At 27.0% G+C, this 27,615-nt stretch overlaps 1 protein-coding gene across 1 annotated transcript; it reads left to right on the top strand.

The window, feature by feature from the left end:
* The first annotated feature begins 79 nt into the window (after positions 1-79).
* Positions 80-27,615, top strand: LOC113378292 (mitochondrial uncoupling protein 2-like). Its single transcript, XM_026618824.1, has 9 exons — positions 80-242; positions 16,071-16,422; positions 19,411-19,550; positions 20,104-20,213; positions 21,351-21,495; positions 22,896-22,963; positions 23,781-23,921; positions 25,175-25,316; positions 27,445-27,615. The coding sequence occupies exons 2-9, from the start codon at positions 16,306-16,308 to the stop codon at positions 27,548-27,550; spliced, it is 969 nt and encodes a 322-aa protein (XP_026474609.1). The 5' UTR covers positions 80-242; positions 16,071-16,305; the 3' UTR covers positions 27,551-27,615.

Raw genomic sequence — 27,615 nt, 5'->3', positions numbered from 1 at the left:
AGATGAGCTACCGTTAATAAAAAAAATTAACGGTTTTTCTCATCATTTTTTTTAAAATTAATTTTTTAATTTAAACTCTTTATTCAACCTATCGATTATTTTTAGCGCGTGCTTTTTGTATTAAATAAAGTTAATCAATTCTATGTTGTGTTGTTAGTTGTTGGTTCAAGTGCAAGGCGAGAGGTGCAATAAGGAAGGAAATTGAATTACTTGACGTTTATATGACATTTGCAACGCGTGAGGTTTGTTTTCATGATATTATAATTATGGTAATAATATGTTTTTATAATTTAATATTGGATTGATGAATTTAATTATATGTATAATTCCTATCATCCCAAAGAAAGTCATGAGTACTTTTTTTTAATTTTTAAATTTATAAATTTGTCAATTTTGTATTTTTTAAATTTTGTATTTTTTAAATATTTTATTTTTTTCAATTTTTTCATTTTTCAATTTTTCAATTTTCATTCTTTCATTTTTAATGTTTAGCATTTTTCAATTACTCCATTTTTCATGTATTCTATTTTTCAATTAATCCATTTTTTCAATATGTTCTTTCAATTTTTAATAAGTGAATTTGTAAGTTTTTCAATGTTTCATTTCTTCAATTATTCAATATTTCAATATTTCCTTTTAACCTTTAATAAGCAAATTGTAAGTCTTTCAGTGTTTTATTTCTTCAATTTTTCCATTTTCTATACTTTATAACTTTTCAATTTTTTGTTTTTCAATTGTTCCATTCTTATTTGTTTCCGTTTTTTAACCTTTCCATTACTTTAATTTAATCATTAATAAGATGAATAATTAATATATAAATACATTTGACAACTATTGAGCAACTAGATTAATTTCAAACACCATATTTTACAAGTATGTATTTTTAATGGTCAGAAAATTTTGTATATTTAAAGTAGTTTTTTTAATCCTATAGTTCAACTTGTTATCCCTTTAAGGACAGGTGTAAAAATTACCAAATAATAAACAAAAACTTTATACGATTAGTTAAACTTATAATTATAATCCCTTCTCTATGATCTACAAAAGTGAAATTTTATATGTATATTTATGTGTATATTTTTATATGTAAATTGTAAAACACACCATAGTAAAACATATAAGTACCAGAAACTTTTTTTAAAAATTTCAAATTCATTTTTATTTTAATTAAGGAATTGTAGGGATAAATAAATAATATTCAAATACAGTTAACAACATTTAATAACGATTAATTTCAAACACCATATTTTGTTGTCCGAACGATTTTATATTTCTAAAGTCGTTTTTTTATTTCTGCAGTTTTATTTGTTGACAATTTCAGGACAAGTGTAAAAATCACTTTATAATAAAATATACGAGCAAACTTTATGATCCATGCTCATGAGAGTTTTGCAAAAGTGAGTAGGATTTATAAAAGTGATTTTTTTATATGCAAATTAAAAAATATACATTATAGTGAAATATATAAATGCCAGTAGCTTTTATAAAATTTTAATTTTATTTTTTTTGTAGTTGAGCAATTAGGTGGGTAAATAAAAAATATTAAAATTGACAACATTTCAACGATTAGTTTCGAAGACCATATTCTACAAGTAATTTTAATGGTCAAAAGATTTTGTATGTGTAAAGTCATTATTTTAAATCCTACAGTTTTACTTATTGTCCATTTCAGGACAGATGTAAAAATTACTAAATAATAAATTTTATTTAAAAAAATTATACGATTAGTCAAACTTATAATTATAATCCATTCTCATGAGTTTTGCAAAAGTGTCTATAAAAGTCATTTTTGATGTGTAAATAATAAAACACACCATAGTAAAACATAAGTTTATCTTTATGTTTTAGTAACTTTAACCAGTAACTTCTTTTTAATTTTTTAATGTTTCTTTTTTTTAAAAAATAGACAAATTCCCTACTCTTAAGTAAGAGTATAAATAAATAATATACAAGTATATTTGATAACATTTCAAACAACATCTTTTACACGATGAGTCCAATTTTATAATCCGTATTATAAAAAGTAATAAAAATTAACTTAAACACTTTCAATAATAAATAATTGGTTCACTAGGATGACAAATATATCATGAATTTTGCAAAAGTGACAATAAAATATTAATGTCAATATTGAAATTGTCTTAAATAAAATAATTTATATGTACACAAGAAAAAATGCGTTGCCAAAATATAAAAATGTTATTGATTATTACTTTATTATTATGCAGAATAGTTATGGGTCTGAATTATTTATTTCAAAGATTATTTTCTCTGAAGTTCCGCAAATTTAATAATAGAGATCATAATTTTTGCATTGGCGTCTTATATTTCCATGATAGTTTAAATTAATTTGTAAAACATAGGGAAGTGAAATTATGTGCATTAATGAAGATTAAAATTCATAGTTTATGATCAAAATTGGAAAGCTTTTTTTGCGTGAAACCAAAAAGCTTTAAAATTTATTATATTAATCATTTTCAACTATAAATTATATAAATAATTGAAACATAGTTGAATATTAATTGTATTTTCATCATTAGTTTTTTAATTATTAGTTTTATTTATTAGTTTTAGAAACATAATAATTAAAAGAATGAACATCAGTATAACATAAATATACAAGCAATTTGGAATGTAATAATAAAATTCCTTAATGTACGTGAACAATATTATCAATACAGTCCAATTTGTTAAATAAATGTTTATTGATAAAAAAGTGGCCAGGAAAAAACTCTAATTAATTTCGAGATACAGTTAGTTATTCGAGTTATCATCCACAAAAATCATGAAAATTAAAACAATGTGCATCAATAAAAAAGCGTATATAGTCTAAAAATAAAATGAATGGGTAAAAAATTAATAGTTCTTGGGAGTAACTAAAATCAATTCGAGATCCAAAATCATGAAACTGAAAGTGAGATATGTAATCATACGCGTGCTCCGAAGAAGGTCAATATTGATAAAATGAACTAATTCATCATGCAATTAACATATTATTAATTTAACTGATTATATACACGTTATCAACCTGATAATTTTGCAACTTGTTGCGATGTGACGAGCCCACGTTATTAGAGGATTCTGTAAAAATATTTATGAGCCGCATGTTTTGATAAGATAACAGATGAACAATAAAATAGCTTATTGGGAATTTTATAATTCAAATTCGTTCAAGATGATAATCTCGATTCTTGACGACAGAATTAAATTATATTGAATTTAATACGGTTGCTTGACAATGCAAAGATCATTTGTTTATTGAACTGATAAAGATATCATAAAACGATTCCGTTGCATGGACAATCTTTATTTCAGAAGTTAATTGGGGCATGAATGATTACTTCAAGTAAAACAAATATGATTTATTACAATATTATCCATCAATCAAACGGCAGAATGTTTTTGGTTTTCGCACAGCTAGATTTAAGTTAATTATTGATCGGAGAAAGATTGAGTAGAAACAGGTGTTTTTTTCTTAATTTTACCATATAATTTACAACTATCCGTTTTACAACTATCCGAAATATACGTAAAATAATTTAAAAATATTGAATGTTAAATTTTAAATGAACGAAAAACATAATAATATTCATAAATAATTATATAAGCAATAAAATGATGGTTACAATAATTGCAGTACTAATATAAAGTTTACCAGATTTAAATGTGCGGTTTTATATGTTGCCCTGAGGAATATTTCTATATGAAAACTTACTATAAGTTTCAGCTTTGATCAAAGCAAAGTGTATTTTTTCAGTTATTTACCGCTTATTCACAATCATTAAAAGTTAAATTTTTTACTACTATAGCTTTGAATTAAAGTATTTTTTTAAAATAACTAATTGAGGCAATATTATAAGAGAAAAAATAATCTAACTAGCTATATAATAAATATAGTTATATGTTATATGGTTGTTGGTTTATTATCACCAGTTATTAAAAAATTACAATTTTATTAAAAGTTCTACGTCTCATTTAAAACTAGGGCATAGCTAGGTGCGAGTAGATAATATAAACAATAGTGATCAAGAAAAGTTTCCATAATTTATTGTGATTTACATGAAGAAGTTTATTTTATTAGATCGTATAAATTTTCAATGCGTATACACTTACACACAGATATATATATATATATATATATATATATATATATAATAAAAGAAGTTTTTATAGGTACCCATCCACTTATTAAAATTAAAAGTAAATTAAGTTTAAAAAATTTGTAAAAAACTAAAATAATTATTAGTAAAATAATTTCTTTTATACTTTCCGAGTCCTAGATCGACACTTCTTCAGTGGACACAACACACGAATTATTTAAAATAAAAACAGAAAATAAAACAATAAAAAAAAATTGATTTACTGTTATGTTTGTAAAAAAGAATTATATATGCAATTTGAAAAATTAAATTCAAAATAATATGTAAACGACAACAATTTTGAACGAAATATTTCAAATAACTGATATTAGTGTGTGTTGTGTCTACTTAAGAAGAATCAAACTGAAACTCGAAACACATGGAATTTAAAAAAAAATTGAACATGATTTAGTTCTATTTTTCAATAATATGTGTGCATATTAGAAACCGATTATTTTAATTATTTATATTTCACTATCTGAAAAATGATGTACACATTAGTAGAGTTTTGTATTATGTGTGGAACAAATATAAATTATATGAATATAAACACACCACACTCTATTTATGTAGGACATTGTTTCATAAAATTAAAAAATTACAAACTTTTGGAAGCTGTGAATTGTCCCATCGGCAGCCTCAAATTTTTACAGAACAAAATATTTATTAATACATTGCATAAATTAAAATTTCTTATTTTAAAATATGTTTAATTATGAATAGTAACAATTTAATTTAACTACTTTCTGTTATAAAGATAGGTATGGTTATTGAAAGAGAAAGTGATTTATAAAAGAATAGAAAAGGCTTAAAGGTCAGCGGGTAAAAAGGTTCACAAGGACCTCAAAAACAAGTAAACTTAGAAATTTTTTAACAACATTATTTGATAGAAGGCAAAAAATGTGTAACTAACTATAGCCATAAATTAAAAAAACTTCGCTATCAGGCCATGTTTAAAATTCTTTAAAAAAGGTATTTTTTTCGTTGTTAGTTTTTTTATTGTGGGCACTGTTGTTTAGCTTACGAAACTTCAATATAATTTTTAAGTATACGTTATTTAACTTTTGAGTTTGATTCAACAGTCTTTCATATAACCTCTATAAAGGCTTACATCTGGGTAGGGTAAAAAGGACCAACCCAACATTTACCCTGACAAAAGTGTATACAATAAAAATAGTAAATAATAAAGTAAATTAAGTTAAAAAAATAAATTTTACAAGAGATAAAATAAATAAATAGTTATTTCAAATCGACTAATTAATATTTCTGACTGAATACCAGATCATGATTTCATAAAATGTTATCTCTATAAAAAGTGCACCCTTAAAAATTATATTTTGCATATGTTGAATAATGTAGCTATTATTTCGTAAAATCAATTTAAATTTAAAAGTATTACCCACATGTGGAATAAAAAGAGTAATATGACAAAATTTAGAAAAACAATAAAAAAACATTTTTATAATAACTGGGAATTTTACTGAACATACTTCGATAGTTGTTTGATAGACACGTGTTATGTGTTGTGAGATTTTACGTGAAGACAAATAGGTCCTTTGTGACCCTCCTCCCCCTAACTTATATATAATTAAATAATATATATTTTTGCTGTTAAATTTCATACTAATAATAAGACAAATCACGGTCATTAAACGTTTGTAATTTAGTACGCTTGTAATTTAGTAGTAGAAATTGAAGTAAGTGAAAAAAACAGAGTGCTGTGTATTCATATTCACATATATATATATATATATATATATATATATATATATATACCTATCTATACATACATATATCTTTCTCTTACATCATTGGACAAGGTGTGCTTATTAATGTGCAACTGAATATTATTTAGTTCCCATAAAAACTCGATACAATGCGGAACCGCAACTGCAGCCTTGAAATAATAAGAATTCACTAAAACATTTTGATCTATAAACAAGTTTATTCCGATGTTATCCAATAGTCACATATGATCAAAGATTAGTTGTTAAAAAATGGAAGAACCTAAAGTTTCTTGTTTGTTATGAAATTAAGAGTTCATCATATCGATAAATTATCATTATTATGATTTGTCAATAAAATCGTGCGTGCACACTTATTAGTCGGATGATCGGAATATATTGTAACGCAGTTTCGCTGTCATCGAGGTCATATGATGTCAGTCGGTCAGTTGGGATACCGGTATGTCAAGCTAATGCTAATCTATGTATTTACATCGTTTTATTTCACACCAGGTGCAATTTCAATTAACAGGAATCTTATAAAGTTAAATTGATATTTGAATCCATAAATTTTGTTTTCAACATGTGAGAAGTTGATTTCACTAAACCTACTAACGCCGGGCAAAATGACCGTTTCAAGCTTTGTATATAACTTAAACAGTTTTAAAAGTGAGGCTAGTGGGATGCATGGCATCGTGCCTTAAGGCAAATTGCTGGAACTCCCCGTACCGTAATTAAAAATCTTGGTACGGAACCCAAAAAAAAATTACACAAAATGTGTACACATTATTAAAATCTCTATAAAATATCTGATAATTTTATGTACGTATGTCCAGTAAACATTTTTATCCGCCAAATGACATTTTTTTAACTTATTTTTATTGAGAGTCTATAACCGCTGGACCGGCCTTCCTAAAAATTTAATCAGTTCTTCATCTTGTCAAAGCAAGTAAAATGTTTGAATTATTAAAATCGGACGCTCCGTTCTCTTAAAAACAGAGTTACCGTTTCTGGCACTTTTTGCCCTGTATATTCGGAATAGCTACACCTGCCTTCGCTAAAAACTAATCAGCACGTCTCCCTATCTACACGAATCGAATGTTTTTTGAATTATTCAAATCGGATGATCGGTGTTCCCGAAATCGTCGACGAAAATTTGTATACGCACCCGCAAGACACACACATACACACACGTACATCCATTTTTTCTAAGGTATGCCAAAATATTCAGAAACCTTTGAATCGTAAAGATATATAAAAATGTTCATTTCCGATTTTTTGCGATTACTATAACTTACCCTACGTGAAGTTAACTATCTCTATCAAACCATATGACAATTCTTAGAATATACTAATAATATTTTTTTCACTCTTTGATTTTACTTATTTTTTCAATAGAAAAAATGTTATGTGGCCTAACTACCGCGGTCGCTCAATTTGACCAGTAGAAAATAACGTCATTTGGGTGGTAGTGTTCGTCGAAATGTAGGTACAAATTTTATACAAAATATACCAAATGAACCAGAATAAAGCTCTGAGCGGAGTGTGAAGTCAATAGTAAATATATTATAAGTGGGTTTCTCTATTTGGGTAATGACAAACGAAAAGATTGTTCAATTGTTCAATTGGATAGTTCATTCAATGAACTTCTTCAATTGAAGACCAATGAACTTCATTGGTCAAAAACTAATAAATAGATTCCCAAATTTTAACAAAATTTGTATAAATCAAATTTCACTACTCTCACGGCGTGAAAAAGTAAACCGAGAAAATGTTTGTTCCAAACATTATCCAATAAAGTAGGAAAAAGCAGCAAAATTGTTCCGAAAACTATTAGAGTTTGTATTAGTACATTGTTTGATAAAAATATGGTATATTTCAACATTTTGATCCTAGTTGGATAAAAGTGTAAATTTTGTATAGAGAGAGAGCGAGTCAAAGCATTTTTAGGCACGAATTTTTGTTTTAGTCATCATATATTATTTTTAACTTGATTATGCATATTCAAAATCTAAAAAAAATCAAGTTTTTATCCAATGATCCAATTTCAAAAATTTGAAAGCCATTCCATGAGGACTTTGACTAATTTTATGCAATGATCCATAAAGCTTTCCACATTTTCGTCCAAAAATCGCCAATCAATTTGAAAATCGTTTGATAGATATCAGTTAAAAATCGTGCTGATTAGTTTTTGGTAAAGAGCGACCGTGAATAAATGTTAAACTTTTTGTTAAGAAACTTTGTATGATGATAGAGATCATGTTCTTGATGAACATCCTTAAATATTGTAAATCTACAAAAAATGATTTAATGCTAACAAAATAATTAAAGCTTGGAATAAGGGACCGCGTCAAAATTTCAAAATTCTATCGACACAATTTGAAAAGTCGTTAAATCTCAATTCCAATTAAGTAGATTATTTACACAAGAACAACTGGTTTTAATATGTTTTTGATTCATATAAATACACTTCTATTATTTGTCTTTATTACGAGATTTATTTGAGATCATTACATTGTCCGAATTGATATAATATTGAACAAAATATTGAATATCATAAACAGCGAAATATTGAATATCATAAACAGACATCAAACATTGTCTTCTGCAGATCTACTTCTTAGACTAGTATACATTTATGAATGATATTTATATTACGTTCATACTCGATTATTTAACTTTATTAGTATGTATATAGAGTAAAGATTGCATTACGCTATTTAATTTATTACTTTGCATATCAATGAATAAACAAATGCTCTTATAGTTAAGACGTTGTCAACATGTAATCACAACTAGAATAAATATTATTTTAGTCATGATTAGAAACTTTATGAAATTTTATCATATCATATTTACACTGCATACTCTGTATATAAATAAAATCTCTAAATATAAAATCTGTTTGTTTTCAAATTTATAGTATTTTATTTACGAAAAATGGATATGCGCGTAATAAATGTGAATATGTGATGATGAAAATAAAAATCAATGTTAATATAACTGTTTGGGCGTTTGTATTAGATAAATTTTGTTAGTGTGCATGGTCAGTGTTTTGGCAGTTTCTCAAAAATAATCATTTACATTTCTTGGAAATGCATTAAATGTAAGGAAAAAAACTTTTATTTCAGTAGTTTATTTAAAGCCTACGAAGATTTATAAATAAAATCAATAAAAAATATTTTTGTTAGTGTAGAAATAATGTATAGATCCATCTCATAGTGTAGAAATAATGTTTAGGATCTCTTTTATTTCATATTGCTATAATTCGCCTAATGGCGACAAATTGAATATTTACACATTATTATCTCAATAAAAAAAATTTTGATTGCAAATTTTTTCCGGACTCCAAAAAAATCAATTTTATCAAGCAACAAAAAAACTCTATCCGATTAAAAATAAAGTTCACAGACTTGCAAAATATAATGCCATATGATTTATATTAAACGCTATCATAATATTTTGCTAGCATAGATTGGTTATCAGAATATTTTGTCCTTGAGAAAGATAAACATGACTAGATCATTACTACGAATCAAACAAAAAAACTTCAAAGATTTAGTTGAGATGAATTTTAACCAGTTGACTGTGGCGTGCTCATTGAACTGTGCGTACAGTTTTGTGCCACCAGAATCGAGGTAAACTGTTGTGTTAGGGTGTATGTTGTTGTTCTCAAAATAAGCTAGAACGGGGCATAAAGGTCCAATTTGATTTTGAGCAATTTATATTGTAAAAACCAAACCAAAAATAATATCACAAATAACACATATCAAACAAACAACTATCTGTCTATGTTCAGTTAAACTCCCCGTTATCCGACATTGTATGTAGAAATGTGTTTTTAAAAACCAAACTAATTATATCACAACAAATAACACATTTCAAACAAACAACTATTTGACTATGTTCAGTAAAACACCCGGCTAATTCGTCATTGTATTAAAGTGTTTTTTTCGCTGTTTTTCAAAAAATTGTTCACCCCACAGACGCGGTAAAATTTATTTTTAATTTTAAAGGGATTTCACGAAATGATACCTACATTATTTTTTACAGAGATAACACTGTATATAACTTGATCTGGTATTTTGAGAAATGTTTTTCAGCAGAGTTGGAACAACTATTTATTTACATTATCTCTTGCAAATTTTTTTTTTTAAAACTTAATTTACCTTTTTATTTACTCTTTTTTATTGCTTATAAAACCTTGCCAGCGTATAGATGGTTCTTTTTACCCCACCGTCATGTAAGCTTTTATAGAATTTATATAAACAACTTTTCTAACTCAAAATAACAATACAATTTATAAAACAATCAAATAACGTGTATTTAAAAATTATATTAAGGTCTCGCAAACTAAACAACAGTTCTCACAACCAAAAACACTAACAACGAAAAAACTATTTTTGTTATGGATTTTCAAACATTTCCGTTTATCTCCCGATCAGTAAGAATCAAAGTAATAGCTGGTTGCAGATCTTTTTCCCTCTACTTTCAATTTTTTTTTAACTTTTACTTTGTTTTTGAGATATCAGTGGAGGATCTTTGTACCCGCGCATATTGAAGCCCTGCTCTACCATATTTTAAAATTTGAAAATATGTTTTGTTTTTCCTTTTCATAAATTGCAACCTAAATAACCAATGGTCAAAGATTTATAGGTATGACGAGTATACTCGTCAATACACAAAATTTTGTCACTTCTCTTTGACAATTATGCTAGTCAATCGTAGTTAACTGGGTAAACAAATAGTGGAAAATACCGCTAATAGTTAATACATATATTTGAATGCTAAATTTTGTTTCCGGAAAATACCATTGCATCAGTTTTATATTTGAATATTGTCTCTCAATGAGAATATCTACAAAAATACCTTCTCGGCAAAAAGTTTAAGTATATATAGTATGTTCTATACATAGAAAGTAAAATATAAACATAAATAAAATAATTACTCTATAATACGTAAATAATGAACGGATGATACTTTCATTTAGTAAACTGATAACAAAATTATCTCATAAGCTTCTTGAAACATTTCTATTAATAGTGCATATACAGAAAGCGCATCGCTATATCATTCAAGTATTTCAAGTGCATTAATAAAATTATTTCAACGTCATCATAAATGTGATTATTTTCCACTTTGATCGTACTTGCTACTTACAGAATCATAATAATCAATTAAAATCAAATAACACGAACACTTTTAGATAATTGAGATAGATAGGTTTGAGTAATTCAAATAGCTTATAATTGCAGAATGAACTGTTTTGGTGTGAAATATTGATATTTTTAAATTCAAGCTGTTGTTGAGAATTTCTAAAAGAATAGATTTTGTAAGTACTTGTTCCAATCTATATTCAGCATCTGTACTCAATAAAGTCCAAACCTAAAGGTGACCAACAATCCTTTTGTATCAATCCAATACATGGTTTACCACTTTCTAAAATTAATTATAAATGATAATCGAAATAAAAGGTATATAATTTGCTTCAACTAATGTAGTATTGGTTTGGAGCGGATAAAAAATAATTGTATTGTTGTATTGGCATCTATATTTAATGAAGATTTTGCTATAAATGTTAAAAAATTAGTTTATTGTTGTTAATCTCGATTGCAATTTGTAGGAGGCTGATAAACAAAAACATTTATGTAAGTTTTGTGACTTATAACTGTACTTCAGAATTATTAAATAGAAGGCTACCTATATTCAAATGTTGCTAACCTTCTGAAGATTATAGATTTCATCTGTTCTATATTACGTGTTGTTTAATGAATAATGTCATCAAAAATTTCACATCCTTAATCGCATAATGTATGGATTTTGGATGTAAATTGAGTGAGATTCTTACGTTTGCTTTTGGTGACAACTATTCCATTCTTATATAATTGGAACAATCGTCATAAAAGTAGGTACCTAATACTAAAATTGGAATTATAGAACAGTGTATCAAATATATAAAAGACAAAAAATAAAAATTGACAATATTTTCGAAAATGCACAAGTGCACTATAAGTTACCAGTTTTTTTACAGAGATTACTTAACTATAAACACTATATTTTTTCTTTACATTAGGTCTCTCCACCAATATGTGAGGTTACAATATTATCTCTACAATTTTCACACACGATTGTGACGATTTTTTAACATATTTAAATTTTTGTATGTATTTGTAAACCATTTTTAAATAAACGATTTTTATTAACACACTTGATCCTTATTATTTATTTTACAGCTTCAAAGTATAACGTACAACTTTCTAACTCATGATTAGTCTTGAAGAATTAATATTAACAGTAAGAAAGAATATTAGATTATTACCGTATAATTATTGATTTTTGAAAACTACAATTCTTCGATTTAATTTTATTTTTGATAGTGTCGATTTGTAAAATCGAAAATTTGCCGAAGATTTTTAATTTTCGTGAATTTGAGAGAATAAATTTATTTCTGGAATAGACAAGTTAAATGGATGTTTTTTTTTCGATTATTTATTTGAAAAGCGATCAGAATCTATTCTTATGATCCTATGAGCTATTGTGATGAATTTCTTACCAACAACCTTTGATTCTTTATAGATGACAAACCAAACAGTTGTCCTATATCTATATAATGAATTTTATTATTAAAATTATTGTAATTGTTCATTTTTATCTATTGATGCAGGAGTGCCCGCCATTAAAATCTATTTTCACTTGAAAACACATTGCTATCTGATATTTTCAAGTGAAAACTGATGTCACTACTGCTTGACAACAGGCTGCCAGAGGCGTGATCAAACGTACTCACTATAGCCACTTAAATAATTAAAAATTCGAATTTGAATTACCGACTGAGATACTGATGTTTTTTCTTAAATTAACCTTCACATGAATTTAACACTTTCCACTCGCGAATTCCGAGATTTATATGAATTTTGCAATCGTAGCGGCGGCATCCGAATCGAAAGGGTTAAGTGCACTGTGAATAGTCATAAATTTCGTATGAATAAAATTTTATTATCACACTATTAATTTATAAAATACATGAATTCTCGCTATATGTTAATAAGAAAAAAGATCATTTTCATGGTAGGCTAAGGAGGCGTCCATTAATCACGTGAACCGTAAAGTGTTTAGGAAGTTTTTAAGGATGTTTGACCCTCCCCCTTGGTGATATATGGTGATATTCAAAATCACCCCCCCTCCCCCACCAAACATCCTGTGTATTTCAAAAAAAATTTGTTTTTTTTCAAATTGTTTAAATTTTTTTGAAAAAATCAGTTAAAAAATAAATACACGTGATATCTTACTATATCCCTCTCTCCCCCGCGTGATATTTCGTGATTTTTTGCCAACACCCCCCCCCCCTCCCCCTAAAAACGTCACGTGATTAATGGACGCTGAATAGATTATTATATTCTATACTTATTTATTATAGATGAGAGATTTCCAAACGTACCTTTCTCATAAAAAAATAAATTTTATTTTTTTTACTATATAATTTACAGCTGTCCTTGGTGGACATCAAGTGAATATAAAGATAATATAAAAAATAGATAAAAATTTACTAGTCACCTAAGAAACTAACTGTAATCAGTTTTCTGCTTCAATTAGCAAAACCATGAGTTGAAAACAATAAATATGAAATGTTCTCATTGTTTCATTACCACGTAGTACTTTGTATGTAATTGTGCATCGCAACAAAGAGACAAATAATAATATCTATACAAAGAAAACGCTTAAGCTAAAAATAATCGAATAATGCAATTCTCAATGTCGAACTGTTGCGAGTCGGTAGTATCATCCGAACTCTACTATGGGAGCAAACTATAGAGAAAAATTTAATGTGACAATAAAAGTCGAAAGTGAAATGCATCGATTAGACGAAATTCATAGAATAAATCGATATTTGCTCTCATGTACAAAAAAATGAATTAATTAAATAGTTTTGGATTTCAACAATATTAAGAGTAACACTTTTATGGTGAATAATAATTACTTAAAAAATATTTTTTCATAATATTGTACTTAATTTAAAATCAATAATCAATTTAATAATCAATAAATCAATCAATCAATTAAAAATTCAGAAATCAATAAAAAAATATATGGTGATTTTTAAAGCCAATAGTGAAATGCATCTACAGACGAAATTCATAGAATAAATCAAAATTTACTATCACATGAGGAATAATAGATTAATTAAATTAGCTTGGATTTCAACAATATTAAAAGTAGCACTTTTATGGTAAATAAAAGCTACTTAAATAAATACATATATTAACATAAAATTGTATTTAATTTCAAAATGATAGATTATATCAAAAACTCAGCTATCCATATAAAAAATATTGTGATATTAAAAGCAAAAAGTGAAATGCAGCGACCCGCCTAAATTTATAAAATAAATCAAAATTTGCTATCACATTTGGAATAACAGATTAATTAAATTAACTTGGATTTCAATAATATTAAACGTAGCACTTTCATGGTGAATAATATTTACCTAAAAGTTTTTTTTTAATATTATATTTAATTTAAAAGTATTATATTATTTTAAAAAATCAGCTATCCGTATAAAAAATATATTGTGATATTAAAAGCCGAAAGTGAAATGCAGCCACTAGTCTAAATTTTAGGATAAATTGAAATTTGCACTCTTATAAAGAATATGGATAATTGGATAATTAAATTGTTTTGAATTTCAATAATATTAAAAGTAACACTTAAATTGTATTTAATTTCAAAGTAATAGATTATATTAAAAACTCAGCTATCTATATAAAAAAATATTGTCGTATTAAAAGCCGAAAGTGAATTGCATCGACTAGCCTAAATTTATATAATAATATAGAATTTCAACAATATGAAGAGTAGCACTTTTATGGTAAATAATATTTACCTAAAACAGTTATTTTTTCATAAAATTGTATTTAATATAAAAGTAACAGAATATATTAAAAACGCTTATATTGATGTAGAAAAATATATTGTGATGTTAGAAAACGAAAGTTTTTTTTATATTTTATAAAATAAATAAAATTTATAAAATAAATCAATATTTTCTCTTCTCATGTAATATATAATGGACTAATTAAATTGGCTTAAATGTCAGCAATATTAAAACTAATACTTTCATGGCAACAAATAATATTTAGCTAAAAAATCAACTATTTTTTCTACATAGAATTGTATTGAATCTGAAAGTAATACTAACTAAAAGTTACTACATAATAAATCACATAAAAAATGCAGCTATCGTCATAGAAACATATGATGTTATATTAAAAGATAAAAGTGAAATGAATCGATTAGCGAAAATTTATAAAATGAATAAAAATTTGCTCTTGTGTAAGAAATAATGAATCAATTAAATTGGCTAGAATTTCAACAATGTTAAAAGTAAAATTTTATGGCATCATAGAAAATTGCAGCTATCGATATAGAAAAATATTTTGTGATTTTAAAAAACGAAAGTGAAAATGAATGCATCGTTTATAGAATAAATCGAAATTTGCTCTCATGTAAAAAATAATGGTTTACTGAAATTAGCTTGAGTTTAGTAATAGATTATATTAAAAATGCAGTTAGCAATGTAGAAAAATATATTGTGATTTTGAAAGCAGAAAGTGAAAAAAAGTTAAATCGATTATCCAAAATTTAAAAAACAAATTGAAAAATTATTTTTAAAAAAATACTTAAAATTTTATTGTAAATAAAAAAATTATATTGTATTTAATGTAAAAATAATAAACTGAATTAATATGGAGTTATTGATATGAAAATATATATTATGATATTAGAAGACATTGAAATCGAAATTTGCTCTTATGTAAAGAATAATGGATTCATTAAATTGTTTCGGTTTTATATATCAAAACTAACACTTATGACAACAAATAATATTTAACTAAAAATTATTATTTTTTTACTTATTTTTTCCATATAATTGTGCTTAATTTAAAAGTATAAGATTATATTAAAAAAGTAACAAAAAATATTTAGGAGTATTATTACAAATTTTAGTCAAATGAGCGTAATTATGAATATTAAATGATGGATTATAAAACATTAGAATATATCTTCTTCTTTATACTAATATTACTTTAATATCTACGCTTTGAAACAAATGAAAACAAAAAAAATATAAAAATGGAAAAATACAAAAAAAATATTAAATATTCAAAAAATCAGCAAAAAAAATTTAAGGGTTGTTTCTCTTTTGCAGATGTACCAGAGTTATAGGTAAAGGATATCTCATAAAACTAGGCTGTGAAAAAGAGAAAAAAAGTGATATAATATTTTGTTATAAGTGATCACAAATTGATGTAAACTTTGATTGATGAAAACAAATTCTCAACAAGTGATTCAAATTTAGCTTTGGGGCTAAATTAAAGATTGGTTTTAGTGTAAATACTTGAGAATTATTTATTTTTATAAAAATTTAATCAAAATCAACGACAATGGTGCTAGCCGATAAAGATGCCGGAATCGTGGAGCGACTCCTGACAGCTGGAACATCAGCTTGTATAGCAGATTTTCTGTCATTTCCACTGGACACTGCCAAAGTTCGATTACAAGTAAGATATTAAAGTAATTTTACGAATTTCATCTAATTATAGCATTAATTGTTCGAAACATTCATGGGTTTATTCAGTATTTGAGTGAATTATGAATCATGTGACATTAGAATGGGTGACATAAATAGAATAAAAGCGCATACTTTGATATATACGATTGGCATAGGGTAGGGCGGGACATAAAGATCCAATTTGACTTTGAGCAATTATATTCCGAAAACCAAACCAATTACATCACAACGAACAACAATCTGACTTCTGTAAAAATATCACCTAATTCATGATTGTTGAAATATGTTTTTTTTTCTCTTTTTCTCTTTTTCTTATTTGAATTTTAAAGGGATTTTACAAAATAATATCTATATTATTCTACCAATGCAAAATATCAATTTTATGGGTGCATTTTTTACAGAGATAACATTCCATATAACCTTGATCTTGTATTGGGTCAAAAATAATCATCAGTAAAGTTGAAACAACTATTTATTTAATTTATCTCTTGTAAAACTGTTTTTTTTTAACTAAATTTACTTTTTATTGGCTATTTTTTGTTTTGTACACCTTTACCAGGATAAAGGTTCAGCTAGTCCTGTTTACCCAAGTCAGGCGTAAGCTTTTTTAATAGTTACATAAAAAAAACTGTTCAATCTAACTTACAATTAATAGTACATCTTATAAAATAGTTAAATAACGTATACTTAGAAATTATATTAGGGTTTCGTAAAGCTACAGTGGTCACAAACAAAACAAATAAAATAACTACAAAAAAAAAATTGTTATGGATTTTCAAACATTGCCGCTATTCTTGCAACGTCCCAAGAATCAAGATGATGACTGGTTGTACATCTTTTTTCCTACACTTTCAAATATTACTGTTAAAAAATTCTTAACTTTACTGGTTTTTAAGATATCGGTCGTAGACGTTTCCACCAGCGGACCTTTATGCCCCACTCTACCCTATATATGTACTTTGGATTTATACGTATAGTCATATAAAATTAGTTTTTGGCAATATATAAGAAATTTTCTGGTTTATGATAAAGCCATTAATTCAAATGCAAAACCTAGCCAAAATTAATTATAAATCAATAAATTCATTCTGACATTCAACTCGCACAACAAATCATCTGTTCTTTTATTACTTAATTACTAACTATATGATTTATTTAGGATTTTTCCATTGTCAATACTAATTGTCATTTAATATAACTTGTGTTGCACAATTCTGGTGTGACTGTACTTGACGCCTAATTTAAAATTAATATCATCCGAATATAGCTCCAAGGTGAGGGTCAAGGCATGAATTTTGAACACAAATAAATACTAAAAATATATTCTCGGTACTAGTGCAGCAAAATACAAACGTTTAGTAATTTTATCAATTAATTCAACTTTTAATAATCATACAATTTTAAATATTTGATTCTTACCTAAAGATATAACGACTCACGACAATAGCAACCTATGCTGACATTTTTTTTTACAAAAATGTAATAGTATTAATTAATAGCTTAAAATTTGATTGACATACAACATCTGCTTGAATGAAACTTCATAATATTTATTTCAATTTTTTATTTCAATATAACAGATTTCTTGGATTCAGAATCATACTGCTATACATATTTTTGTAAAATTTTCAATAAAATTAACCACTTTCGTACGAGCGGCAAGTATACAAGACGGCAGAATACCCCACACAGCCCGGCGTCACGTTTAGTAGTCGGCTGCAATATAAATGTTTAGAGTACGGACTTGTATAAATTAAAATAACATTTTTTTTAGTCCATGCATATGTTTGAACTGATACACGATTCTAAAATATATAAGTATTGTGATTTAAATCTGTACATGCAAACAATAAAATTACACGTACAATGCCATTCAATTTTATCTCTCTTTTTATAATATTCAGCTGATACGAAATATAAATCGCACAAAAGTTGTTAAAAAATTATTTTTTACTAATTATTAAGTTTTATTTTAATTTTTATTCAATGGTGATGATTTATAGTAAAAATTGATATTCAAATAAGCATATTTTTTTCCTAATAAATAAGTTTTTACAAACAATTTTTTATTTGTAAACTATACAATTCTTTTCTACTCAAAAGTAATTACATATTGTCGAACTCGCTAGAATAGAAGCAAAAATAGTTTGAAACATACAATTCATGTAGGGGAGACTGGATCCAGTTGTGAGAGTTGTCATAACAGCTGAACTATACTGATTATGAGATAGGGTCCAAAGGGAAAAGATGAAGTATGGTGAACAAGTTTCCATTATTGTATTGAGTCAGCGCCCTACATTAACATGATCTTTAGACAGAATTGCATTTAAAAAGTCATATGAATATTTTTTTGTTCACTTCGTTTGTTATTTTGCTGCAAGTTGAACATTAGTAGTTAATTACCAGCAAATAGTTTTTTCATAGATAATTCAGCTCAGCTCAATCATAACTATGATTTGTTTTCAAAAGTGTGCCTGAGGTTAAAAAAAAATGTTTTGTTAGAAATTGTTATATTCTTAATCTTTGCTTAAATGATTAGGTTGTGCCGTGTTACATATTTCTGGCAATAAAAGTCGTTATAAACCATTATATATTCATACCTATTGTTTTTTAACTTATTTTTATGCCTGTCACAACCGTCCTGGGTTCATAAATGTAGCTATTATTTTTTAAAATCTCTATAAAATTATAATAAGTCATTCGACCTGTTTGCCCCCTGGCCGTTCCAATTTACCCCGCCTATGGAGTAAAAAGGATCAGATTACACTTGGTTTTCACAATATAATTAACAAAATTATTGCTGATCAAAATAAAAGTGGTACAACCGTACCCGGTCTCTCCTACTCAAAGTTTTAAATATTGGTTTCATTTAATTGATTATCTTGTTACAGAATAATCATTCCATGAATTTTAACAATAAGCAATAAATTTATTTTCATTATTGATTTATATGAATCATTTTTCATTGTAACATCAGGTGCAGGGTGAGGTTGTTCCAGTGGCGCGCAACATAATGCTCGACGCCTCTGGCCAGGCAGTGGTGGCGGAAGCACCAGGACTCAGATACAAAGGTGTAATAGGAACTATGGGAACTATCGCTCGTCAGGAAGGTTTCAAGTGAGCATTAATATTTAGGATTATTATTTGTCTTTACAGTGAACAAATGTTTAAGTCCATTTTCGCTACGGTTCAACGTCATGAATTATAAAGTTTGTGAGTTGTTTAAAATCGGCTGTTCAAAACTAATCGTTGAAATTTTGTAAAATGTATTTAAATACTATTGATTTTTTAACCCTAATAAAATATTACAATTAATCTTTTCAGTAATAAGATATCAGATTTAATGAATTCACCCACTGCTGGGACTAGAATTTTGCACAAGACTAATTTAACACTAAACAAATTATCATTGATATTTTATAATAAATTTGTAGATTTTTCAACCTTAATTGGATATTACAATGCATTTTAATTATAAAACGAATATTTTTGTATTGAAAAACATTTTATTTTTTAAATGGGCGCTTTTAAGTTATATTACAAAAGAAGCTATAAATATAATCTAGGAATTAAACAGAATTCAATTTTGATATGATTTAGAGATTTGCCATTTTTTATCCTATTTCAATTATTTTTGACTTCAAGACATTAATAAATATTTATTTTCCAGGGCCCTGTACAATGGATTATCTGCAGGACTTCAAAGGCAAATGTGCTTCTCATCTGTAAGACTTGGCTTATACGATTCCGTCAAAGATTTCTACACAAAATTGTTATACGGTAAAATTAAAAACTATATAAAAATATAATTTTATCAACAGTAAATTCGATCTCTTGTTATTTGCTATTTATTTGTGAAAAATGAAATATTAAGCATTGACTACGCCTGTTTAATGGTTGAACTTCTTGCGCATATGTAGAGTTCTTGAAAGAAACCAGGCAAATTGCCTTATGTGTAAATTAGGGAGCGTCCAATCATCACGTGATCGATTTTTTTAGGATTTTTGTACTCCCCCTCCCCCTTGGTGATACGTGGTAATATTCAAAATTATCCCCCCCTCCCTCACCAAACATCACGTGTATTTTTAGTTTCGAGAAAAATTGTAAAATTTCCGATTTTTTTACTCCCCATAAAAACTCCACGTGATTAATGGACGCCCCTTGATGATAACTTTTTTGAGTACCTGTCGTAATTTTTGAATTATGAATATAATTATTGAAGCGATGAAACTGGCATACTTGAGTTATCAAACAATTAATTAATTTAAAATTCCATAAACTATCGATATTAGGATAATTAAGAGCAAAAAATAATATTTAATTTAAAAACCATCGCAAATATATTAGCATACTTGGATGGTTTTATGTTGTTCTAGGTTTTTTGTAGTTGTTACAATAGATGAATTTCTTAATATTTTATTACAGTAGCAAAAATATGTTCATATGCGACGATAAACAGATGAGCAAAGAAGAGTTATAGCAAACTCAAAATTTTTCTAAATAGTGATTTTTGCTGCTGTCAAAGATTAAATGGTTCAGTATGTCGAGTCGAAAAATATTACTTGCAAAAAGTATATAATATTTGTATTACACAAATAAGATTATGTATATTAATACAAATTTGAATGCATTTGAATGAATTTATAAATGCCAGTTTATAATTGCACTTATAACAATTTTCTTCCGTTGCAGTAACAATCATTAAAATAATAGATTTTATCATCTAATGATGAAAACTAAAATTATTAGTGTCTTTGGACTAAAATTGGTAGTGCCTTGTTGATAGAAGGGCATTCTTAGCCCTTATTTAATTTTGACTTACGGCTGTATTACCATTTTATAAATTATTAAGAATAGCTGAAAACATTTGCAGAAAATAATTCTAATAATTATTAGTAATTTTTAAATTTATTACAGATACTAAAGACGTGAGTATGCAACTTGGAGCAAGAATATTAGCCGGAGCAACTACTGGAAGTATGTGCGTTTTGTTCGCTCAGCCCACTGACGTTGTTAAAGTCCGCTATCAGGCGCAAATCCGCAATCCTGGAGTCGGAGCAAGGTAAATAACACACATATAAGAAATTTCTTAAGGATATTCAAAAAAAAAAAAAACTTAAAAACTTCTAAACAACATTGTTCATATTAATATCTTTAAAAGAATACCGATTTAATCGCTGCATTTGCAATTTCAATTTCAATTACTGCTATCCGCTAACAGCAATTATTCCGGTAACGTTTTTCTAAGGTTTATAGTCAAATCAGAAAACAATTTAACTTTGTAGAACAATAAGAATATATCGTTAATAATAGGAAATTAAAAAGATTAAGCGTAGATAATAAAAATGTAGGCAAAAATAAAACTGCAATACCGATAGTTAATTCTCTTCTCGCTGGCTGTGTGATGGATTTTTCATTTTACACAAAATATTTACTGTTTATACTATTTTTTTAAATATCTATATTAGATTATCTACATATATATAAAAATAAGTCGGGTTTTTCTTCCTGATGATTTAACTCCAGAACACACGAACCGATTTCGACAATTTTGCATTCGTTGGAAAAGTCTCGGGCTCCGCAAGGTTTATAGCTAAGAAAAAGTGGTGCATGGCATCGTGCTATTTAGAAAATCATTGTTTTTCACATGGGCAGTTACACGTTGCCTGCTCACGAGTTGGAAAACCATCCGCTTTGTTTGTATTAACGTCAGATCAAAAAACAAAAAATGTGGTTTACCAAAGAGCACTTCAATGAAACGGATAATTTGCGGATTCACTTTTATTTACTTAGAGAAGTTCAACTAAAAAACACTTAATTTTTGTAATCGAAATGAATTCATTACTGTTGTGCAATAAAATCAATTTTTTCCTTTTGAAATATAAAACAAACAAAAAATTTCTTCATCTTTCTCACTAAACCATCGGGTGGCGAAACGGAGTTCGTCGGGTTTGCTAGTTGGTGATAAAAATTGATTCAAAATTACAACAATGAACGCATATGGTTAAAAATAAGAAATTATAAAACTATAAGTGTTAGATAATAGATATGTAAGCACTGCAATTCCGATAATTAACTATCGCGCTTTCCATGCTATAAATTTTTCATTTCTATATAAAAATTAACACTTCTACTTCATGTTCTAACAAAAACACGGTGATTCAAATTTACTATCTACAGGGCCCGGAACATGAAGTAGAAGTGTTAATTTTTATATAGAAATGAAAAATTTATAACATGGAAAGCGCGATAGTTAATTATCGGAATTGCAGTGCTTACATTTCTATTATCTAACTCTTATAGTTTTATAATTTTGTATTTATTGTCCTTCAATAAATACAACATTTACATTGATTTGCTATTATTAGATTACTATTTACAAATTTGTAAATTTATTCTGTTACAGTGCAATATTCTAGTTTTATAATTTACAATAAATTTTAAAAATTGTTTCAATTTCAGATACAAGAGCACACCCCACGCATACAAATCGATATTCAAGGAGGAAGGTCTTCGAGGATTATGGCGTGGTAAGTAACAATATCAAAATAATAAATTCTGCTGGACAATGCCAACACAATTGTCACCGAGGCAATTGGTTTCAATTTATTATATTTAATAAATCATATTGTACGGATTATATGCGTTGTATAGTTCCAGAACCAAAGCACTTCGAATTCGGAATAGTGTTTTATTTTCGAAGATTTGAAGTAAACTTTTCCATCCATATGAGTCAATTTCAAAAAGGGGCAAGTTAAGAGCTTTGGTAAATGGTTTGAATAATCATTAAAGATGAGTCATAAATGTATATACATTTGAAGAACAGAAAAAAAGCACAGAATCAATTACTTCCATTGCAATCATATTTCATAAGTAAACGGTTTATATAGGGTTTCATCGCTGGAAACCATTCTTCGAATCCGTAGTTTATTTTAATTTTTATAGATTACTTTTTTAGTCTATATAATAAGAAAACAAAAAAATAATAAAATAAATAAAAAAACGAAGAAGGTTGCGAATAAACCATTCATGAACAACATATCGCTGGTTGTATTTTATTATGTTATATGAACAAATCTTTTTTTTAGAAATATATATATATATATATATATATATATATATATATATAATTACTTTGCACAAACCTGTATGTAACAACTATTCAGCTTACAGACTGATAGTGAATAATTTACATATGAGATCAATTTAGGTGCATGTTTAAATTTTTCTCGCGCACATTTGCCACAATGTTGCAGCTGATTAATTATACCTATAATACATTTACTTTAGATAATTTAATTTTAGCATAAGTACATTATAATTAGACATGTCATTTTTTATTTATAGGTACAGCACCTAACGTCTGCCGTAATGGTATTGTAAACATCTCCGAAATTGTATGCTACGATTTGGTAAAGGATTTGTTAATGCAACATTTGCACATGAAAGATGGTGTGCCATGCCATTTCACATCAGCTGTGATTGCCGGTAAGTTAATAATTAACAAATGGTTAATAATTAACAAAATTTAATAAAACCATTTTGCAAAAATTAATATAAACGGCAAACGCACATTTTATGAACACTAAAGGCGTCGAAGACTATTTTTATTTGCATAAAATAGTGAATAATAACATATGACTAAAGTAGATACTTGTAACGACAATTTTCTCTTCAAAATATTTGGCTAATAATTTTTAATTATGAAGAGGAGTATTTAATATTATATAAAGGAAGAGCGGTACATTCAAATATCAGTTTACAAAATAAAAATTTTAATTACTTTATGCGCCAAGATTTTGTATTTAGTCCACTCAAATAATAGTTTACAAGTTAAATTAAAACTGATAACTACCGTAATACTATTTTCAACATAAATATTACTAAACTTCATCCTGTAGAGAAGCTAAAACATACTTTAAATTCATTTATAAACCATGTATATACATACATTTTAGGATAGAAATTAATTTAAAGCTTAACCAAGATCAAGTAAGATCATTAGGTAATTTTTTTCTATCATTTTTTTTTTTTATTTTCAATCAATTGTAATATTGTATCCTTTGTCTCTATAGACGACATCCGTTTGACTGTATGTGTTGACTTATGCTTCAATGTTTAATACTCTGCGTTAAATTTTCGAGAATTCTAATTTGTTATTGTAATTGTTCGTTTTTTTTAGAAGTGTATTTGCTGATTTTCAAATATATTTTTATTGTTAATGAATAGAAAATCTTTAATGTTGTGTAATAAATACTTGGGTAGCTGGATGCGCCGTATAGCAGTATCACTTTCGCGGAAAACATTCTCGTAGCGAAAGGGTTAAATATATTTATTAAAAAACTGAACCAAAAAAATCTATTTTTTACCAGAATTCAGAACATAATAGTTTTTATAGTTGCTATGTTGAATATTTCGCTTAACCATGCCATTGCTTTAGAAGGCATATACACAGTTAGTCTATCTTTATTTATATTTCATTATTAAAGTTTATCTAATACCGATTGTTTTTAATTTGATGCAGTAATATCGAATATATGTAAAAATATAACTTTCTTCTTTGAGAGTAAGAAACTTCTGGTCAAATACAAATCAAAATATAGACAAACAACTAAAAATAATTTATGAAATAAGGGGTCGTACAAAATATTTGCTCTCATAATATTATAATATTTTATTGTTACTTAACGTTATAAAATCAGTGATTTTTTATTATTAATTTATTTTCTATATATTTTAAGGTTTCTGCACAACTGTGGTTGCATCTCCGGTCGATGTGATCAAAACTAGATACATGAATGCACCGAAAGGACAGTACAATGGAGCAATTGATTGCACCGTACGATTATTAAGATCTGAAGGAGCTTCTGCTTTTTATAAGGGGTAAGATAATATAAATATTACATATTTATAGACTTAGAGATATTATAATTAAGGTGACCATATTTTTTTGTTAAAATTCATAACCGAGACGGCAAATTTTAGTTATGCTAATCTGGGACGGGGGGAGGAGGGTGGCTTTGGTCTTTTAAAAAACAAATGCTATTTATATGATTTTTTATATGAATCAATTTTTTTTAAACAAAATTGTGGACATTTGATAAGACCCTTATTATTCGATTATATGTAATACTTTTTTATCTAAGATATTATAACATATCTTAAATTTTTCGATCTACATGTTCGATTCAATTTTCTTCATAATTATTTCGAAAAAATTGACATTTGTTCGATTGTTCTCATAATTTTTCTTAATTTCACTGTTAATTTTCATAAAACCGGGACAAATCGGGACAAGAAATCTAAATCCGGATCAAATATTGCTTTTATAAAATCCCGAAACACAAGGTGAAAATTCGGGACTGTCATGGCCAAATCCTTTACCAATTCGGATGTACATTTTACGCTAATGTCACACTTAGGCCGATCAAAACGTTATGATAAAGATAAATGCAATAGTAAATTTCGATGTAGTGCTTTAGCTTATCTGATAAGGGGGCGTCAATTAATCACGTGAGGTTTTTAGGGGGAGGGGGGGTTTGACAAAAAATCACGAAATATCACGTGGGGGAGGGGGGGTATGATAAGATATCACGTGTATTTACTTTTTAACTCATTTTTTTAAAAAAAATTCAATCATTTTCAAAAACAGAATCAAAAATTTTTGTTTTTTCACGTAACTAAAAATACACGTGATGTTTGGTGGGGAAGGGGGGGTAATTTTGAATATCACCACGTTCCACCAAGGGGGAGGGGGGGTCCAAAAATCCTTAAAAACTAGCTCACGTGATTAATGGACGCCCCCTAACATGAATAGAAAATAAAATCGCTCGAAATAAAGAGTACTCATGCACTGCACTTCATGACACATGTATGAAGTAGAAATAATTTTGTTTTCAAAATTAGATTTTCCACGTATACTATTTAAAAGCTAGTTTTGAACGTATCCAAAATTTAAATATACGCTCGTACAAACATCATAACTCAATAATAATTTAATTTCGTACATACTCCACTGTTATTATCATACTAGAAATTAATGTGCAAAATTATATAAAAATATGTATAGAAAACGAATTATTTTTTGTTTATTTTCTTTATATCATCAAAAATTTTGGTTTATTTTCGAAAATAGTATTTTCAAAAACAGATGCACGCGCCCCCCGTATAACAGTCATCATAGTTATGTTATCAAAGGGTAGGCCTATAAGAAAATAGCTAACGTAATATAGCTATGTTATTAGAGGTTTGGCCCATAAGAGAATAGCTAATTTAACATAGCTATATCATTAGAGAGTTGGCCCAAAATATTGAAATAAATAATTACGAAATTGAATCGCATCTTTTCAGTAAAATTATGTCTTTTCGTTTACTTCAGTTTTCTTCGTTATTGCCTTTACTTACTTATTAGAACCGCTAACTAACTGCTCTGTTTAATTTCTGTTTTGCTTTCAATGGAGTTCTTTTAAAATTCGAAAACGTTACAATAAAATTAAGGTTGAGCTGATAATAGACAAATTGTTTATAAATAAGTCTAAAAGAAAGTATATTATATACTCGTATCGTTTAACAAACATTGTCAAATTCAACCCTTGTCCGCGCAACTTTCAAGACACATTCCAAATTTTTCGATCTCTTACCAAATAATTATTGCTTTTATCGTGAGATGACGCATAAATCTTAATTTCATAATGTCATCAAAATAACCAATAATATGAGCTTTGTTAGACTTCAATCTAAAACAACATTTTCATACACTTGAAAGTCACACCATACATTAATACCAAACATTGTTTAAATGGGATTTTCTATTTCTTATTTGAATATATAGGCTTATAATTATTGATTTTTTGTTCCCTAAATATAAAATATAAACATAACCCATTTTGACCGGTAAGGTAAAAAGGTTTATGTTAAGTTTTTTTTGTAAAATTCTGTACATTCCTATTCTGTTGATTTATATTATAATTATTATTCTAATTTCGAAACTAATTTTCCGATATATTTCCAGATTCGTCCCATCGTTCATGCGGCTTGTTTCATGGAACATCTGCATGTGGATAACCTACGAACAGGTCAAAATCGCTGTCAAAGGAGTCGTTAGAGGACACGATTGATCAATCCATCAAACGTTATATACATATTTTTATAAATAAATATTAATTATGAATAAGTCATCCAT

This window comes from Ctenocephalides felis, unplaced genomic scaffold, assembly GCF_003426905.1.
Source record: "Ctenocephalides felis isolate EL2017-DRISC unplaced genomic scaffold, ASM342690v1 CF-g0.4_SCAFFOLD_01886, whole genome shotgun sequence".
Taxonomy (NCBI): domain Eukaryota; kingdom Metazoa; phylum Arthropoda; class Insecta; order Siphonaptera; family Pulicidae; genus Ctenocephalides; species Ctenocephalides felis.
Note: the sequence above shows the minus strand (reverse complement) of the source record. Positions and strands in the feature narration are given on the sequence as shown.